The 14,343-nt window shown below is 45.5% G+C and overlaps 1 protein-coding gene across 2 annotated transcripts in view; it reads right to left on the bottom strand.

The window, feature by feature from the left end:
- Positions 1 to 14,343, bottom strand: part of PEX5 (peroxisomal biogenesis factor 5) — a 349,012-nt gene that overhangs the window by 40,917 nt on the left and 293,752 nt on the right. For both annotated transcript variants that reach the window (XM_069650617.1, XM_069650618.1), the window contains 3 exons: positions 5,904 to 5,974; positions 4,414 to 4,614; positions 2,777 to 2,942 (listed from right to left, as the gene is read on the bottom strand). In XM_069650617.1, coding sequence (XP_069506718.1) covers positions 2,777 to 2,942; positions 4,414 to 4,614; positions 5,904 to 5,974 — 438 coding nt within the window. The remainder of the gene's footprint in view (positions 1 to 2,776; positions 2,943 to 4,413; positions 4,615 to 5,903; positions 5,975 to 14,343) is intronic.

Below are 14,343 nucleotides of genomic sequence, written 5' to 3'. Positions count from 1 at the left end.
ACCCTATCCCCCTATCCTGGTAAGCCTGAGTTAGCACAAGAAAAGAAAACCAAGGATGGACGCTCAAGGAGCTTCCAGCAGCACAGCAGCAGAAGTTGCTGAGTGCTGAAATAGGAAAATGCAGATACCATAACAGGATGGAGGAAAGAAGACTCATCAAGGAGAAACCAAAAAGGGTCCTCAGAGTCACAGAAAAGAATGAGTGAGGAAAAAGGGTTCGTACTCACTCGGGAGAGTCGGACAAAAATCCAATAGTCCAGCAAAAACTGATGGGCGACTCACCAAGTGAGGAGAATTACACACAAGTTAACAATTATACCCAACAGGTTGTTGCAATCAACCTACTCTATTGCAGGTCCCCCAATTTCTCCACCAGTTGGGCAGGATCCTACACAGACATCATTTGTGGTGAAGTTTAGGCAACAACCTTATTAATATATTAAAACACCTCTCTCCCGATTTCTAGAGTGGTTTCCCCCATCTCAAACAAAATTAAAACTCTGGTTTCACAAGAAGTTTGATGTTCAAAAAACAATTATCCATCATGGTCCACACTTCTAAACTCTTGCTAGTACTAAAACACAAGTTCAAAAACAACAAAGCCACATCCCAGGAGAAAGCCTCCCTTCTCCGGGGTCGAAATGTCTATGGCAAGCTTGTTTGTTAGACATGGGATTGACAAGTCTTTTGTTCAGTTTCTTCTTGCTTCCACTTGCAGTTCCTTGTGCAGGGTGGGGGGGGGGGGGGGGGGGGGTTAAGGGTTGCGTCCTTTTTTGCACTGGCTCTCGTTTGCTGCAAGGATCAAACCCTCTGCATCATCCACAAGGCTTTCTGGGACCTGGGAGCCCACTACATCCAACTCTCTCTCCCTAAATACCACTCCACTAGAACCCTTCTATCTTCAAGCTCCAACTCTCTGGATATCAGACGCTTCTCCAAACAGAGTGGGAGGGGTGGCTAGATATCTCGCCTGTGTAAGTGCCTCCCTCTTGAATGGCCTCCCTAACCTTCTCAGACTCGAACCGGATCCCCGCTGGAAGCTTCTCAAGATCCTCCTTTTCTCTCCCCCTGCTCTGCGTTCCCCCTCTCCCTCTTGATTGGCTGCCTGGTTCCTTCAGATTGTTACAAGAAATCAGGTCCTTCCTGACTAGTCTACCCCTGCACTTGGTCTCCTCTGAACCCACCACCCCACCCTCACCCTATTCTGCACTTGCCCTTCTGGCTCCCTCCCCCTGCACTAGCCTGGTTGGGCCTGCTCCCCTGAGCCCTTCTAGCCCGTTCCTCGCACTTAGCATGTGGACCTCTGCCCCGGCACTCTCTTCTCCCAGGCCTCTGTCCACCTGGCCTCCGCTGGAACACGCTTACCCTCCGTTACCCGCCCCCCCGTCTCTTTGCACAATCTGAATATCTGAATGCCACAAGGCCTAGTAGGACCATTTTTGTTTGTCACCCTTGCCCCCCCCCCCTTGTCTTGTTGCGCCTTGATACATATTGTGTATAGGTGCATTATAAAAACCCAATAAATAAAATTAAAAGACGGACTCTTGGGGTGATCGTCTTGAAACGAAGATGGAGGGAATCAGGGGGGAGGTCTTGTATCAATGCTCTCAGACAACTTTCAAAGGATGCTGCCTTCTGCTGATCGGGCTTCTTCGATTCCCGTTTCCCCAAATTACTAAACCGAGGAAAAAAAATGAGTTATTTTCCAAACCCAGGAGAATGACTCCTGTAAAGGAATTACAATTCTTAATTGTTGGAGATTTTGCTACGTTACAGTGCTCCAATATCCAACACAGAGGTACACATTTTTACTGTTGATGAATAGTAGTGAAAATCCCATGATGGACAGTAAGGCTTACTACATTTTCTCCATGTTGAAATTCAATGCTCAAAACAACTTTTGTTGGCGGCAGAGTCTTGGCAGACTCCCAAAGATACCTTCTCGCCCCCATTCTCATTTTGGACTAGGGACAACCAGATGCCAGTTACTACTACTCTTAACTAATAGAGAATCAACGTACTGGTTTGCCTTTTGTTCTGGCACACATTCTCCGTTTTCCTCGCTCTCTACAGTGGATCTACACAGTTTTATGTGCTTTGCCTAATAAAATATGTCAGTTTGGAGTATAAAACACGGTTTAAAAGTTGCTTACTCAATATTTTTGTTTTTGGATAATTTATCAGTTACAATAACCCATTACCAAACTTGGTCAAGATCACACTATGCGAGGGTCCCCCTAAAAGCAATATTCCGCGTCTTGGCTGGTGCAATGTTATCAAATGAGTGTTCATTCATGGGTGTGGGCGGGTGATGTCTCAGAGGTTCATTTCTATAGGTACAGACATGTACAGTCCTAGTCAGAGAAGGCTCTCTATAAGGGTGACAAGACATATATTCTTGCTCATGAAAGCCTCACAACTTATGCTGCTCATAGGCCTGGTCACTGGCATCCAACTGTACAGGTAGGGCAGGGGATTGTGCTGGTTCTCTTGTGTTCTGCTCAACGGGATCTGGCATTAGAGCCTTTGGGATTATGTCAAAAGGATATGCATCCTCTGGGAGCATAGTGAGGTCTATGGAGAGTTCCCACAAGGAATCGTGAAATCTTGCACCAGTGGTCAGAGTTAACATCAGCACACACACAGGCACTGCTAATAAAAGTGAAATGCAACCATGCCCCTTCACCTCTGCACCATCACCCAGATCCCTCTACTGCACCATGGCCCCACTTCAACATCTCATCCCAATATCCAGATCTCCACTCCCCCAACTCACATTAGGCCTCGTACTCAACGCAGCATTGAAGCAGTCCACAGCCTTTTCGTATTCGCCGCTGAGGTTGAAGAGCACGCCCAGTCCACACTGCACATCAGGATCCAGGCAAGACACATCCAGACGCACGGCTTCAAGGAACATGTCCTTCACATCTGAAAAGAGAGAGCTGCAAGCGGCGCAAAGGGAGAACAAAGAGGAGGGGGAGGAAGCGGGATTTGCGTACAAAAGGGATATGCACAAAGTAAAAGGAAGGACAGACGAAGAGCAGAGACATACAGACAAATGGTGACGAGCAAGACAGTGAGCCAGGGAGAGGAGCAGCGGTGGAAAGAAAGTAGGAGATAAGGTGATAGGAGGATGGTACAGAGAGCGAAAAGGAGGAGAGTTGAATGATGAAGAATGTGAGTAGGGGAGAAAGGGAGACAGCGTGGGAAAGAGGTCACAGGCCATTGAGAAACAAGATACATAGACAAAGTAAAGCAAACGGGTGGAGAAAGTTGATTGGATAAGGGTAGGGTAGAAAGAAAAGGAGATCGTTTGTAGGAAGAAACAAATTGAGACATGGAATAGGGAAGGAAATTGGAGGGGGTGGAGAAAAAGATTAACAAAGTGGGAGAGAAAAGGAAAAGTGGAATGGGAAAGGGGATTAAAACACTTGCCATACAAATGCACAATTCCTGCCATTGCAATTAAAAGGATAACCCTCACCCCATTGAAATATCCTGCCAGAACACCATGCACTACACAACATGCACAATGATGCGTGTAACAGCGTGGAGACCTTGACACTTATTCATTGACTTACTGGGGTTTTACGCAATGCGACCATCAACGTGCAGAATACAATGGCAGATTAGAGCACCCCACCACCATTCAGTTTGACCATTTTCCTAATAGTTTAAGCAACAATGCATATCTGTTATGCACTTTTATGCTTTAGTGTGTTCACAGGTTTGTCCTATAGTGCATCCACTCTCAGCTTCTTCCCAGATTGCGAGTTTATTTTCCTCCAGCCAACCCTTCTAGGCACATTTCATGTTCATCATGAAGGAATATTTGGTTATATTTAGAAAACCGAATCTCTTGTACCGTGTTCATTCTCTTTGTTAATAGGACGGTACCTCATATCCTGGAGCACGGATAGCTAAATGGGAAATTCGAAATTCAGGCAAAAACCAGGTCTCTTCTTACATGCTTAGACTTCTAGGCCCCCTCAAAGAGCCCCAATGGCAATCCTAACACCATGCTCATCCAACAAGGAATCCCATCCATACCTTAAGGGTCAAAATGCCATTTCCAATTTAGCCACAATTATCCAAGCCCCACCTTATTCTCAGAAGGTTCCAAGGCCATGTCTAAGTCAACCTTATACACATCCAACAGGGAGCAACCACATTTTTAGAGGTGCTCCGGGCCATGACCATAGAAAACCACACCCACACACACTAGGCAATCCACTGCCGTCTCCAAATATCCCAACACAATGTGCGACTCAGACACTCAACCAGTCAGCAGTAACCTGATCACTTTCCTCTGGGAACAAAAGCCAGTCGAATGTCAATGACCCTTGCTGAGCCATCAGGGACTCCATATATCATTTGGGAACTAAAGCGTGGTCTCCAGACCTATATACTCACTCAGCCAGCAGGGACCCCATGGCCCTCTTTGGAAGGCCCAAGCCACTCTCTGCTTCTTCCTTGACCAGGCCAGAGTATTTGGGGTTGTACCTCAGCCAATCCCGCAGCGTTTCACATGCCTGCTTTTGGAGAGATTCATTTGTGAAGCTCACAGCCAATGCCATTAGTGCCGTCAGGTTATCAGGCTTCAGCTCCAGGCACCTATGAGAGGATTGGGGTCAAGGGAATAACACAAGAACAAGTGAGGGAGGAGGAACTGCAAGCAGAGTATAACAATAAGTAGGATGTCTAGGGAGACACTAGCAACAATGAAAGGAGATTTTATAGTAAGGGGAGACAGGGCAAGAAGAAGGAAGGAGTTCAGGTTTATAAAAGAGGGCGAGAATGTGATCCGTAATCAGGAGAAACAATCATGTCCCTGTTCTACATTGTTATCCCAAAGCAGTACTTCCTCAGATTGAGGTTTCAGATAAAACTGAAGAGGAGAAGTTTTGTTTGCGAACAGAATAGTACTAACTTTCTCCTGTAATAGCCTTTCACTGCTGAATGGAGCCTGAAACTCAGCCGCAACACTCATTAGTAGATGCCTGGGTGAGGATAGGGAATTCATCTGTCATGGGGGTTAAGACTATCAAGGAGCTCCCCGAGGTGCTCTAGTTGGTTTTCCATGGTTTGGTTACCTTGACTCCTGCAATATGCCGGCTGGTGATCTACTTGGATTATATGGATACTGCAAACTATGGAAATGGGGCACTTGGAGCCCACAGTTTATGGAACGGAGAAGGATCTGCCTCAGTTTAGTCTGTTACCAATCTCATGCATTCCAACAGCAGTATCCACTTCTGTGTCCAATATTCTGGAACATCCCTCAGCATGAAACTCATTTCCTCAATTTAGGTACCTTCTTAATTTTTCCAATGCAATTCCTGTCACTAAATCAGCTCTAGCAAAATTTAGCAATCTGATAACGGTCTCCAAACAAACATTCACATGATCTGCCATTTTCACCAATATGCCTCCATCACTGTCTGCAAATGTGCCCAAAATGTATTAACTTGAGCAGCTTCTTTACCCCCAGTTATCCAAGTCATTGCGGTCTCTGTTTGGCAGAAGAGCAGCAAAGATTAAGTGAGCAGGAAGTATAGGTGTGCCAGATGAGGCTAAAATCTACATAAATGGGATTGATAAAGGTTTAAGCATATGTCAGATGCCACTATGAGTATTAAATAGAGAGTGACTCTAAAAAGTACCTATGCAAGAGTACAACTCATCAGAAACAATGCTTTATTTTGGACTCCTGAACTGTCTGAGCCACTTACATTGCAGGTTGCCCACTGCACCTGGCTGTTAAGCATTTTCTGGCTCGGATTTTGCAAGGTTTGCTGTACAGGGTGCCAGTGGCATTAAAACACATTTTCCGCCCAAGCCATAACAAGGTAAATGTTCCAAAAAAGTTACATTTTACATCTGCTCACAGATGTTGGACTCACCGGCGCAGAGCACTGATGGCAGATAGCTCTTGCTCGTTCTCCGCCTGTGTGGTGCCCAGGTACTGCCAGGCCTGTTGAGAGTGAAAAAGGGAAACATTGAGAACTTCTCCTTCCAACAGCGTGTGCAATTCACTGCATGTTTATCCCACATATGCGTTATTACAAACTGGCTTTACTGCCCTGTTGATGAGACAACATGCACTTCCACTGCGAAACGAAGACATACCCTCTGCTGACTCAAGCCAGCCTCCCCGTCGTGCTTAACAAAACCATTTACTACCTGGGATCCAAAGACTTGCGCAGCCCCCTACAATCTGGTTTTAAAAGCAGACACTCTAGCTAGGCCGCACTTTGGTACGTTTCCAACTTGCTTATTTCTTTATACCACTTACGACCCTCTCCTACAGTCCCCCACCCCCTGAATCTACCTTCAGCCTTTGACACTGAAGTATGCTCCTCCTGTTAGGGCAAAATTAATTTTTTGGAGGGATCTGCTGCTCCGTTTTTGATGTTTCTCCTTGGTTTTCTTAGGATCTTTGACCTCTTGTTTTGTGGACAGAGGGACTTCTATTGCCACAGCAACCTTTCCAGAGTAGATGGTCCGGTGGCATCTCACATGGCTCTTGGGACAGCAGTGCTTTTTAAGCAACCCATTTTGGCTCCAGAGTGATTATATCTCTGTTTTGGGTTTATTATGTGGGGGTGGTGACAGCTGTAATTTGGTTTTCAATTCATCCCAGGGGCACGACTATGTACTGCGTTAGTAGCCCAATGTAACAGTTTGGTAGTCTGATGCTCTATTTTTTTTGTTTTAGTCCCGAAAAGATTTTGAAGTGGGAGTATTTTACTGCCCATTTCTCATGTTGGGAGTAAAACAAAAGTAGGACCGCTTCCTCACGGGAGAATTTAATAAGTGAGTAAAAGTATGTTTTAACTGAAACAGAAAAGCTTTTGTAATAAATATTTTTTTCTACTTATTCATGCACATTAAAAGATACATTTTTACCTCTTCAGATCAAGCCGTAATAGTTTTTCCCTCTGGCACTATGGGAGCGACAGGTCCAGACATAACCACAGAGCTGTGTGCGTGAAAGCACGGGGCAGCCACCTCATGACTCAGTTTCCTATATTTTGTTGGGATTCATTGTACTGCGCATTTTTGTTTTTGGAGAGCATTTGCGTATTTTTAGGGTGTAAAGTGCTCGATACACTCATTTGTATGGTTTGCTGCAGGTTTACTTACCCTCTGGAAGATTTTGGTACTAAAAAGCTGCTGTTGAATTTTGAGAGCAAGTTCGGCCACAGTTCCTGGGCTTCCATCTCTGTACCTTCGCTCCAGTTTTGATCTTCTGTTGCAGTTTGTCTTTCCTGGGCTGTTCTCTGCACCCACCTAATGGGCTAGGTCTTCCATGCTGGTAGCAAGGTTGGCCCATTTCACAGCAGCCTTCCTCATTTTCCCAACTTGGCCATCGCCTAATATTGGGAAGCTCTGCTTCTCATTTGTTTGGCCATCCCGGGTCCCCTCGACTTTAGTCTTCATCGTGGGACTGTGATGTGCTGTCCGTACCCTATCCCTTATAGTGCAAGAGTTGCAGGGGAGAAGCACCCTCCCCTGGGGTCTGCCCCTCTCTCTCTCCCTCTATCTCTCCCTCTATCTCTCTCTGAGCCAAACCCTGGGAGAGAGCCAGCCCCCAGAAGAGAGTCTGATTCTGAAAGGGGAACAGACCCTGGGAGAGTACATAACTCTGGTAGATTATCCAATGCAGTGTTTGCACTGTTTCGCTGCCTGACACAGTTCTACTCAGACTGCACTCGTGTTTAAGTTGATATCCCGGTAGGTCCTGTAAACGTTTATCCAATCCCATTCTCTGAAGACCTTTCAGCAGAAATGCAAAATATTCGCAATATCCTGGGATATTCATTAGTTCTAAAGCAACACCTCCTTTCCTGCAAAGTGTGCCCCTACTGGATCCTGCATTACCACCCCACCCTTTTATTAACCAATACTTCCACTCTATGTTTAAATCCACAATGTACATATTTGCTTGGAAAGTTAGTGACTAGTCTCTATTGTGGGGGAAAAGTCTGGAATTGAAAATTGTATGTACTTACCTAGTGTACTGCTGCATTATAATATCAAGTAGATACTGCAACAGCCATATTTAAACCACAGTTTAACCGCTTTCATCATTGACCCATAACCTGTGAAGTCCTGCAAGGTTGTCTCCTCTCAACAGCTTCAAATCTACATACACCACTGACTGGACTCCTGGCCAAGCACAACTTCCTTATGAATAGCAGCTGTTCCCTTTCCTTGTTGTATGCCCCAAGGGCCACCTTGGTACCAAAGCCACTGACCTGATCTCCATCAACTATCCTTCACCCTTCCAGCTGGCCTCCAATTCCACCATTATTGACACCTCCCACAGTGCAGGTGGCCAATAGAGGACTCAAAGGGGAATGATAGGGAGCAAAGCAGGTGTATTGTGCTGTACATTAATGTAGCAAAAAGTGTAAAAGCCAAGATGTGATAAGTTTCTGGAAAACACAGGGAGGGCAAGAGAAACTATAAGTGCGATGGCCGTCTACAAGACACTTGGCCAGCCTTTGTTAGGGTTATCACCCCGACAACAGATGTTCATAGAAAATGAAGGTCTTCAACACCAGGCCACTAACAGTTCCTTTGACAGTCCATTCCTGAGCACTCCTGGTACCGACAAACAACACAGAGGAGCACTGGGTGACAGTTGATTTCTTCCCAGTCAAACCTAGGTGGATTTTTCAGCAGTTAGTATAGCCCACGCCAAGGACAATGTGGCTCTGAATATCCTTCTCCACTGGGCTGGTAACATCTTTAGAGTCATTGATACGCTTGCAAGTTCCACCAGAATTTAGACTATGGCTAGGAACTACCATCTTGTCTGCTTGATTAAGGTCCTTGGGTTTGGGGCCAGCTAGTTCTCCCCCCTATTCTCCTATATTGGTCAGTGAGCCTCTGAACAACTTGAAACTTTGATCTTGCTCTACCTTCAACCCATGCTGGCTCCACCTTCCACTTCCAGCTTGCCACCTCTGGTTTTGTGGCTCTTGGCTTAGCCAAATTTAGGGTTTTCTGGACCTGCCTCACTTGGTAATTTCTACCACCTCCGGATTACACGTTCTTCCCTTTAACACATTTTTCTCTCTGCTCTCAAGATGTTCAAATCCATTCCTCCTCCTGTTCTCGCTTTCCTTCAAACCCTTCCTGATCATCATCACATAACTTTATTTTGGTGTGGATGCCATAAAGGTTTTCACAAATACAATGCATATACATTTCAAAATATGCCCCCCACAATCCATGACATGGGGGAAATTTCAAACAAAAGCAAGGTCAGGGCATCATACATTTGCTCTAGACAATCAAGGGCTTCTCCATATAGTTTGTGGAGTCCATGGACAAGGAAAAGGCCCTACTGGTCTTTCCCCCAGGCAGACAGCATGGATTCCCCTACAGAACACGGTCTCAGGATGGTAGTCCCCATGGGTAACGGCTCAGCTTGATAGCGGTGTTTGCCAAGGGATTGCATCTAGATCAGAATCCACTGTAAAGATGGCCACAGCCTTATCCTGCTTGAATATCATCTTCTTGAGCACAGAGGAACCACAAGATTACAACCAGCCTGCTGATAGGCTGACACCCACAACTAATTGCAGCACTTGGCTGAGCAGGGAGGTGAAGCCGGGCCCTCTACAAAGGCGCAAGTCCAAGGCCCCTGTCTCTCCCAGTCTACTGCTGACTCCTGTTCTGCCTCTTTCAGCTGGTATCATTAGAGGCTGCGTTCCGCTCCTTCCCTCCACTGGAGCTCAGCAGCATTAAGGGGCCCACCACCACCATTTAGGTAAGAGGTGCCCCTGCTCCTCTTCATACTTTGCTACTCTACAGGGCACACCACCGAGCAATATTGTCTGAACTGAAGGCCCAGGTACAAAACTCTCATGAAACATAGCGGATGCTGAGTAACTGCGCCATTCTGGACTGTTTATGCCTTCTAGGGGATGGCTTCTCATAGCCGGCACAGCTATCTGAACACATCATATATCTCTTACACTCATAACTGACGCATCCACTATCTTCCCTCTCATGAACCCACACACTGCTGCCTCCGCAACACGAGGTGTGGTTTTGCATGTATTACCACTTTGACGCATGTACTTGTATAATTGATGTAGCCACGAGGTGTGGCTTTGCCAGTGAATGCATGTACTACCACTTTGAATCATGTTCTTGTATAATTGATGCAGCCCCCCGTAACACAAGGTGCAGCCTCATCCATTTATAAAGAGTTGTTACTTTGTTCCCCCTAAGTAAGTCTTCTTACTGCACTTCTGTAACTAGCGCCCCGATACCGGAGGGTTTGGTGCGCTGCTATAAATATATAAATAAATAATTCAGCACGTCCTTAACCAATCTGCGGTTTCGGAGCTTTAATTCAACAATGTCAAGGTCTGAGACAGTATTCCTCGTTTTAGTAATCCTGGTATGTTTTGGTAACTCCTGGGTGTGAGGCAGTGTGTGTTTGGTGCTCTGGAGGTGCACAATGTCGAATTTGCTCTGCTATTTTCTTTTGAGTGGTCTTTCTACTCTGTTCATTGATTGGCTGCTCTGGCAAGGATCCTGAAACTCTTTATCCTCATAGCTGCCCACGCGGATCGTGAGCAGAGTGTGAGGCAGAGTGTGTTTGGCGATGTTCGGCGGGCGGCTGTCTACTTCCTGCTATACGATCATTCAGCGAAGTTTGTAGTTCATAACGGAGAAGAGAAAATAAAGCGCCTATCCATATTCTCCAGTGACTCTTCTAATTGTTCTCCCGAATTGCCTGTCATCATCCTAGAGGTAAGCGGCTGTGACGCTATTTACAACTATGCCCGGTAAAGCATTGAGCAAAAACGAAGCACTATAACCTTCACAAATCGAAACCATACAGGAAAAGCATAGGCTATCAATGCGAAGAACGTGACGTTGTATCCATTGCGAAGTGTGACAAAAAGTTAAAATCACCTGTATTGAAACTTCCCGGTCAGATCACTGACTTTTTTTTAAACCTGATAATGAGAATCCGTGTAATCAGCCGAATACTGCAATACCTAAGGCGTCAGCCGGAATTCATACCTCCAAAGCTAATGAGTGTATCAGCTTGTCACCTACAGCCTCAATAGGGGCCATCAATGACAATTCTCTATTGGATCCTTCTTATCGACTCTGTGGATCCAATAGAGCGTCAGCGGAGGCTTCGGAAGCCTGTGGTGAATATTTAAATGATAAATCTGCCCTGCAACAGGAGTATCCCTGCCATAGATCTTCACTTAGTTTATCCAGTACGCCATCCCTCTTTCCTCCCCGATTCAACATGAGTCTTTCACGACTTTGATACCGAATGGGGCGATAAATATAAGTGAAAGAAGTGTATCCCCTAGGAAACACATTCTCTCCCAAGGTAAAGACGGAGTCAGGGTCGATAACATCTCTCTACCCTCGATAAATTGAATGCATTTTGCATTGAAAATTTTGATCAAACTGTGCGACCAAACTTATCTACAGTCTCAAAAGAATAGCGCGATACTAGAATAGCGTTTACTTCACCACAAAGATTGCTATATACCAAATGCAGCTCAAGGCTTGAAAGAATCATCTACGGGATTAAAGTCTGATAAAGATGAGATTGCCCCTTCCACCCGGATAATGCCATACCACTATAATATAACAATAACGGAGTCCCCTGCATCGTATCCTACCCGGAAGCAATGACGTCACCAGGCAAGAAAACTGTAACAATGCCCTAAAAAGCCATCTGAATTGGCTAATATTGAGGATGTATTACAAGAGAACAATCTTCCACTGAATTCCACTGCAACCTTGAAAAGTGAGCCCAAATGTAATTCTAAACGTCTACGAAAGCGGGAAAATCGGAGTGAAAAAAACCACAATCCCAGAAAATTGGAATGAATCTGGAAATAACAGTTTCTCATGCAAAAGCATTAAAAGTAAGCAAAAATAAAAAGGTCCCCCAAGTAAACGAGTGTGAAATCAATGATGATTAACTTAAGTGCCAACATAACAATAGAGTTGTTACAATTAGTGAAAGGGTGTACAAATGAACAAAGAATCCCTCAAATAGACCTCTATTGATTGCGCTATTCATCAAAATACCAGCTCTTCGAATACTTCAAGCCTGTGACTTTGTGTTCATTCAGCCATTGAAGCATGGCTATGGAGCAATAACATGGATTCACTGCATTTTGCCAGCAACAGCTACTCTTATTCCGTCCCAGAAAGAGTCTCTTGACTTTCTAGGTTACAAACTAGATCTTGCAATCCCAGATTCAGCTGTCATCCATCCCTGTGAACATTGTGGTACTGCTAAACCTACAGTTCCTTGCATTTCCCCTAAACTAGCAGATATAGCCAGTGAAAATCAAGCTGGGTGGAAATGGCTAAAGAAATTGTTGGGCCATGCGGAAATGATGCAACCATGAGAGTCAACGACTGTATCCTGGAATACCAGAGGCCATGCCCATCTTCTTGAACCAGGAGCTTCATTGGACGTTCTAATAAGGTTTTCCAGAATTTTGCTTCAGGAGACTTGGCTACTAAGGGAATATTACATCGATACCCACTGCATATTCAAACGTAACACTAGTAAAGGTGACAAGGGGAGACCTTATGGTGGTCTGATACGAGGGAATTAGCAACCAAGAACAGGTCATGCACCAACGAGTAGAAAGTGTACTACCAGGACTGTGAATGGAGTTGCCACACATCCCTCAAGGACAAGGAGGCAATATTGGTTGAAAGGGTACGTGCTGCACTGGATCGAGGTCTAGGGGCAGTGCCAGTGCGGTCCAAACCTTGATCTATTATTAAATTCATGTCTCCTCCCCACAGAATAGGGATCCCGATACAGACTGCCAGTATCACAGCTGTCACGTCGAAGTACTTCGGAGCATCAATGTTTGGACGGTATTTATTCACCAATAGGAGCTCGATCCCCTCAACAATGCTAAGGATAACAACATACCACCCCTCTGGGTCAATCTGTAGCTTCTTCTCAGTGAATCGCACTGACTTCTAGATAAGCGGCATGACTCCTTGTGACTGGGTCGAATAAGAGGTGACGTATCCATTGCCACCCGCAACAAGAGGATGCCAAACCGTGACATGCACCTGTCATAGCATAGGTTTCTTGAAGTAGGAGGATGTTAACCTTGTGTCTATTCAGGTATGCCATAATTTCCTCGATTTGATGAAGTTCCCCAGCCAACTAATGTTCCAGCTCATCACATTAATCTGCATCACATTAGTGTGCCCTTGTAATTGTCCATTTCATGTCCTTCGTCCCAGCCCTCAATGTCACTGTACTCCATTCCAGTAATCTGCAACTGCCTGTCTGCCAAGAAATGTTTATGATCTTCTGCCTTCCATCCCGGGTCTACCCACACCGTTTCCAAACATGGACTGCAGTGTGCCCGAATCATCCAGCCTGAACCCTCTACCCCCATACCCACACTACCACCCCAAAGCCTGCAGTGTAATATACCAGTCTGTCCCCATTTCCCACCCCAGTCCAACGCCAACCAACCACCCATAACCTTACTAACACCAACAAATACAAAGCAATCGCCATGGGGCTTACTGTTGCCGTTGTGGCTAACCTTTGAGTTACCACTAAACCATATATAGCGTGTATTGACATAGATTGAACTAACAAGTACCATATTCTCATGACATTTGCGAGCTGCCTGTGGTTACGTAGAAAAAGTCTGTCAACCAAGCAGTTGGACCTCCACGGCATCGCCAGATGGTCTGGCAGGGCAGGATCTTGCCTTCAATAAATTTCACAGCTTCCTCCAGTACTGTGAAAACGTCGAACTTCCCTGGAATTGCAAACTGAGGCGCGCTGGAAACAACATTGCATAGAGGATATTGCTCTCTGAGCAGTTTGACTGCAGTAAATTGCCGGCGTTCCTGCTGGACTTCCACTGAAAAGTCTGGGAAAATCTAGATAACTTGGGAGCCCAAGCGCAGTTCCTTCTTGCCTCTGGCCAATTTGAGCAGTTGATTTCCCATCTCGATAGCTTAGGATCTTTGCAATGATGGGGGCGGGAAAATCGCCAGGTTTTGGTCTAGGAGTTAAAGCACGATGAGCTCTTTACACCGCAAAAAAGGGGGACAGTTGTGGGTTGTCAAGTCGCTCGACCGCCTGCTCCATACCCCCGCATTTTCCGGAAGCCACACTATGTGAATATTATTTCTTCGTGAACGGGATTCCAGGTCGTCGCACTTAATTCTTGACAATTTTGATATCTTTTGTTAGGGTAGTCACAGCCATTTGGAGCTCATGCATGTTGTCTTCCGTTGCCCCTATTCTTTCATCGGCTTCATTAATCAGCAATATTTCTT

The sequence above is a fragment of the Ambystoma mexicanum genome, chromosome 3p, assembly GCF_040938575.1.
Source record: "Ambystoma mexicanum isolate Mex_15411 chromosome 3p, UKY_AmexF1_1, whole genome shotgun sequence".
NCBI lineage: Eukaryota > Metazoa > Chordata > Amphibia > Caudata > Ambystomatidae > Ambystoma > Ambystoma mexicanum.
The sequence above is the reverse complement of the archived record's forward strand: the minus strand, read 5'-3'. Positions and strand labels throughout refer to the sequence as shown.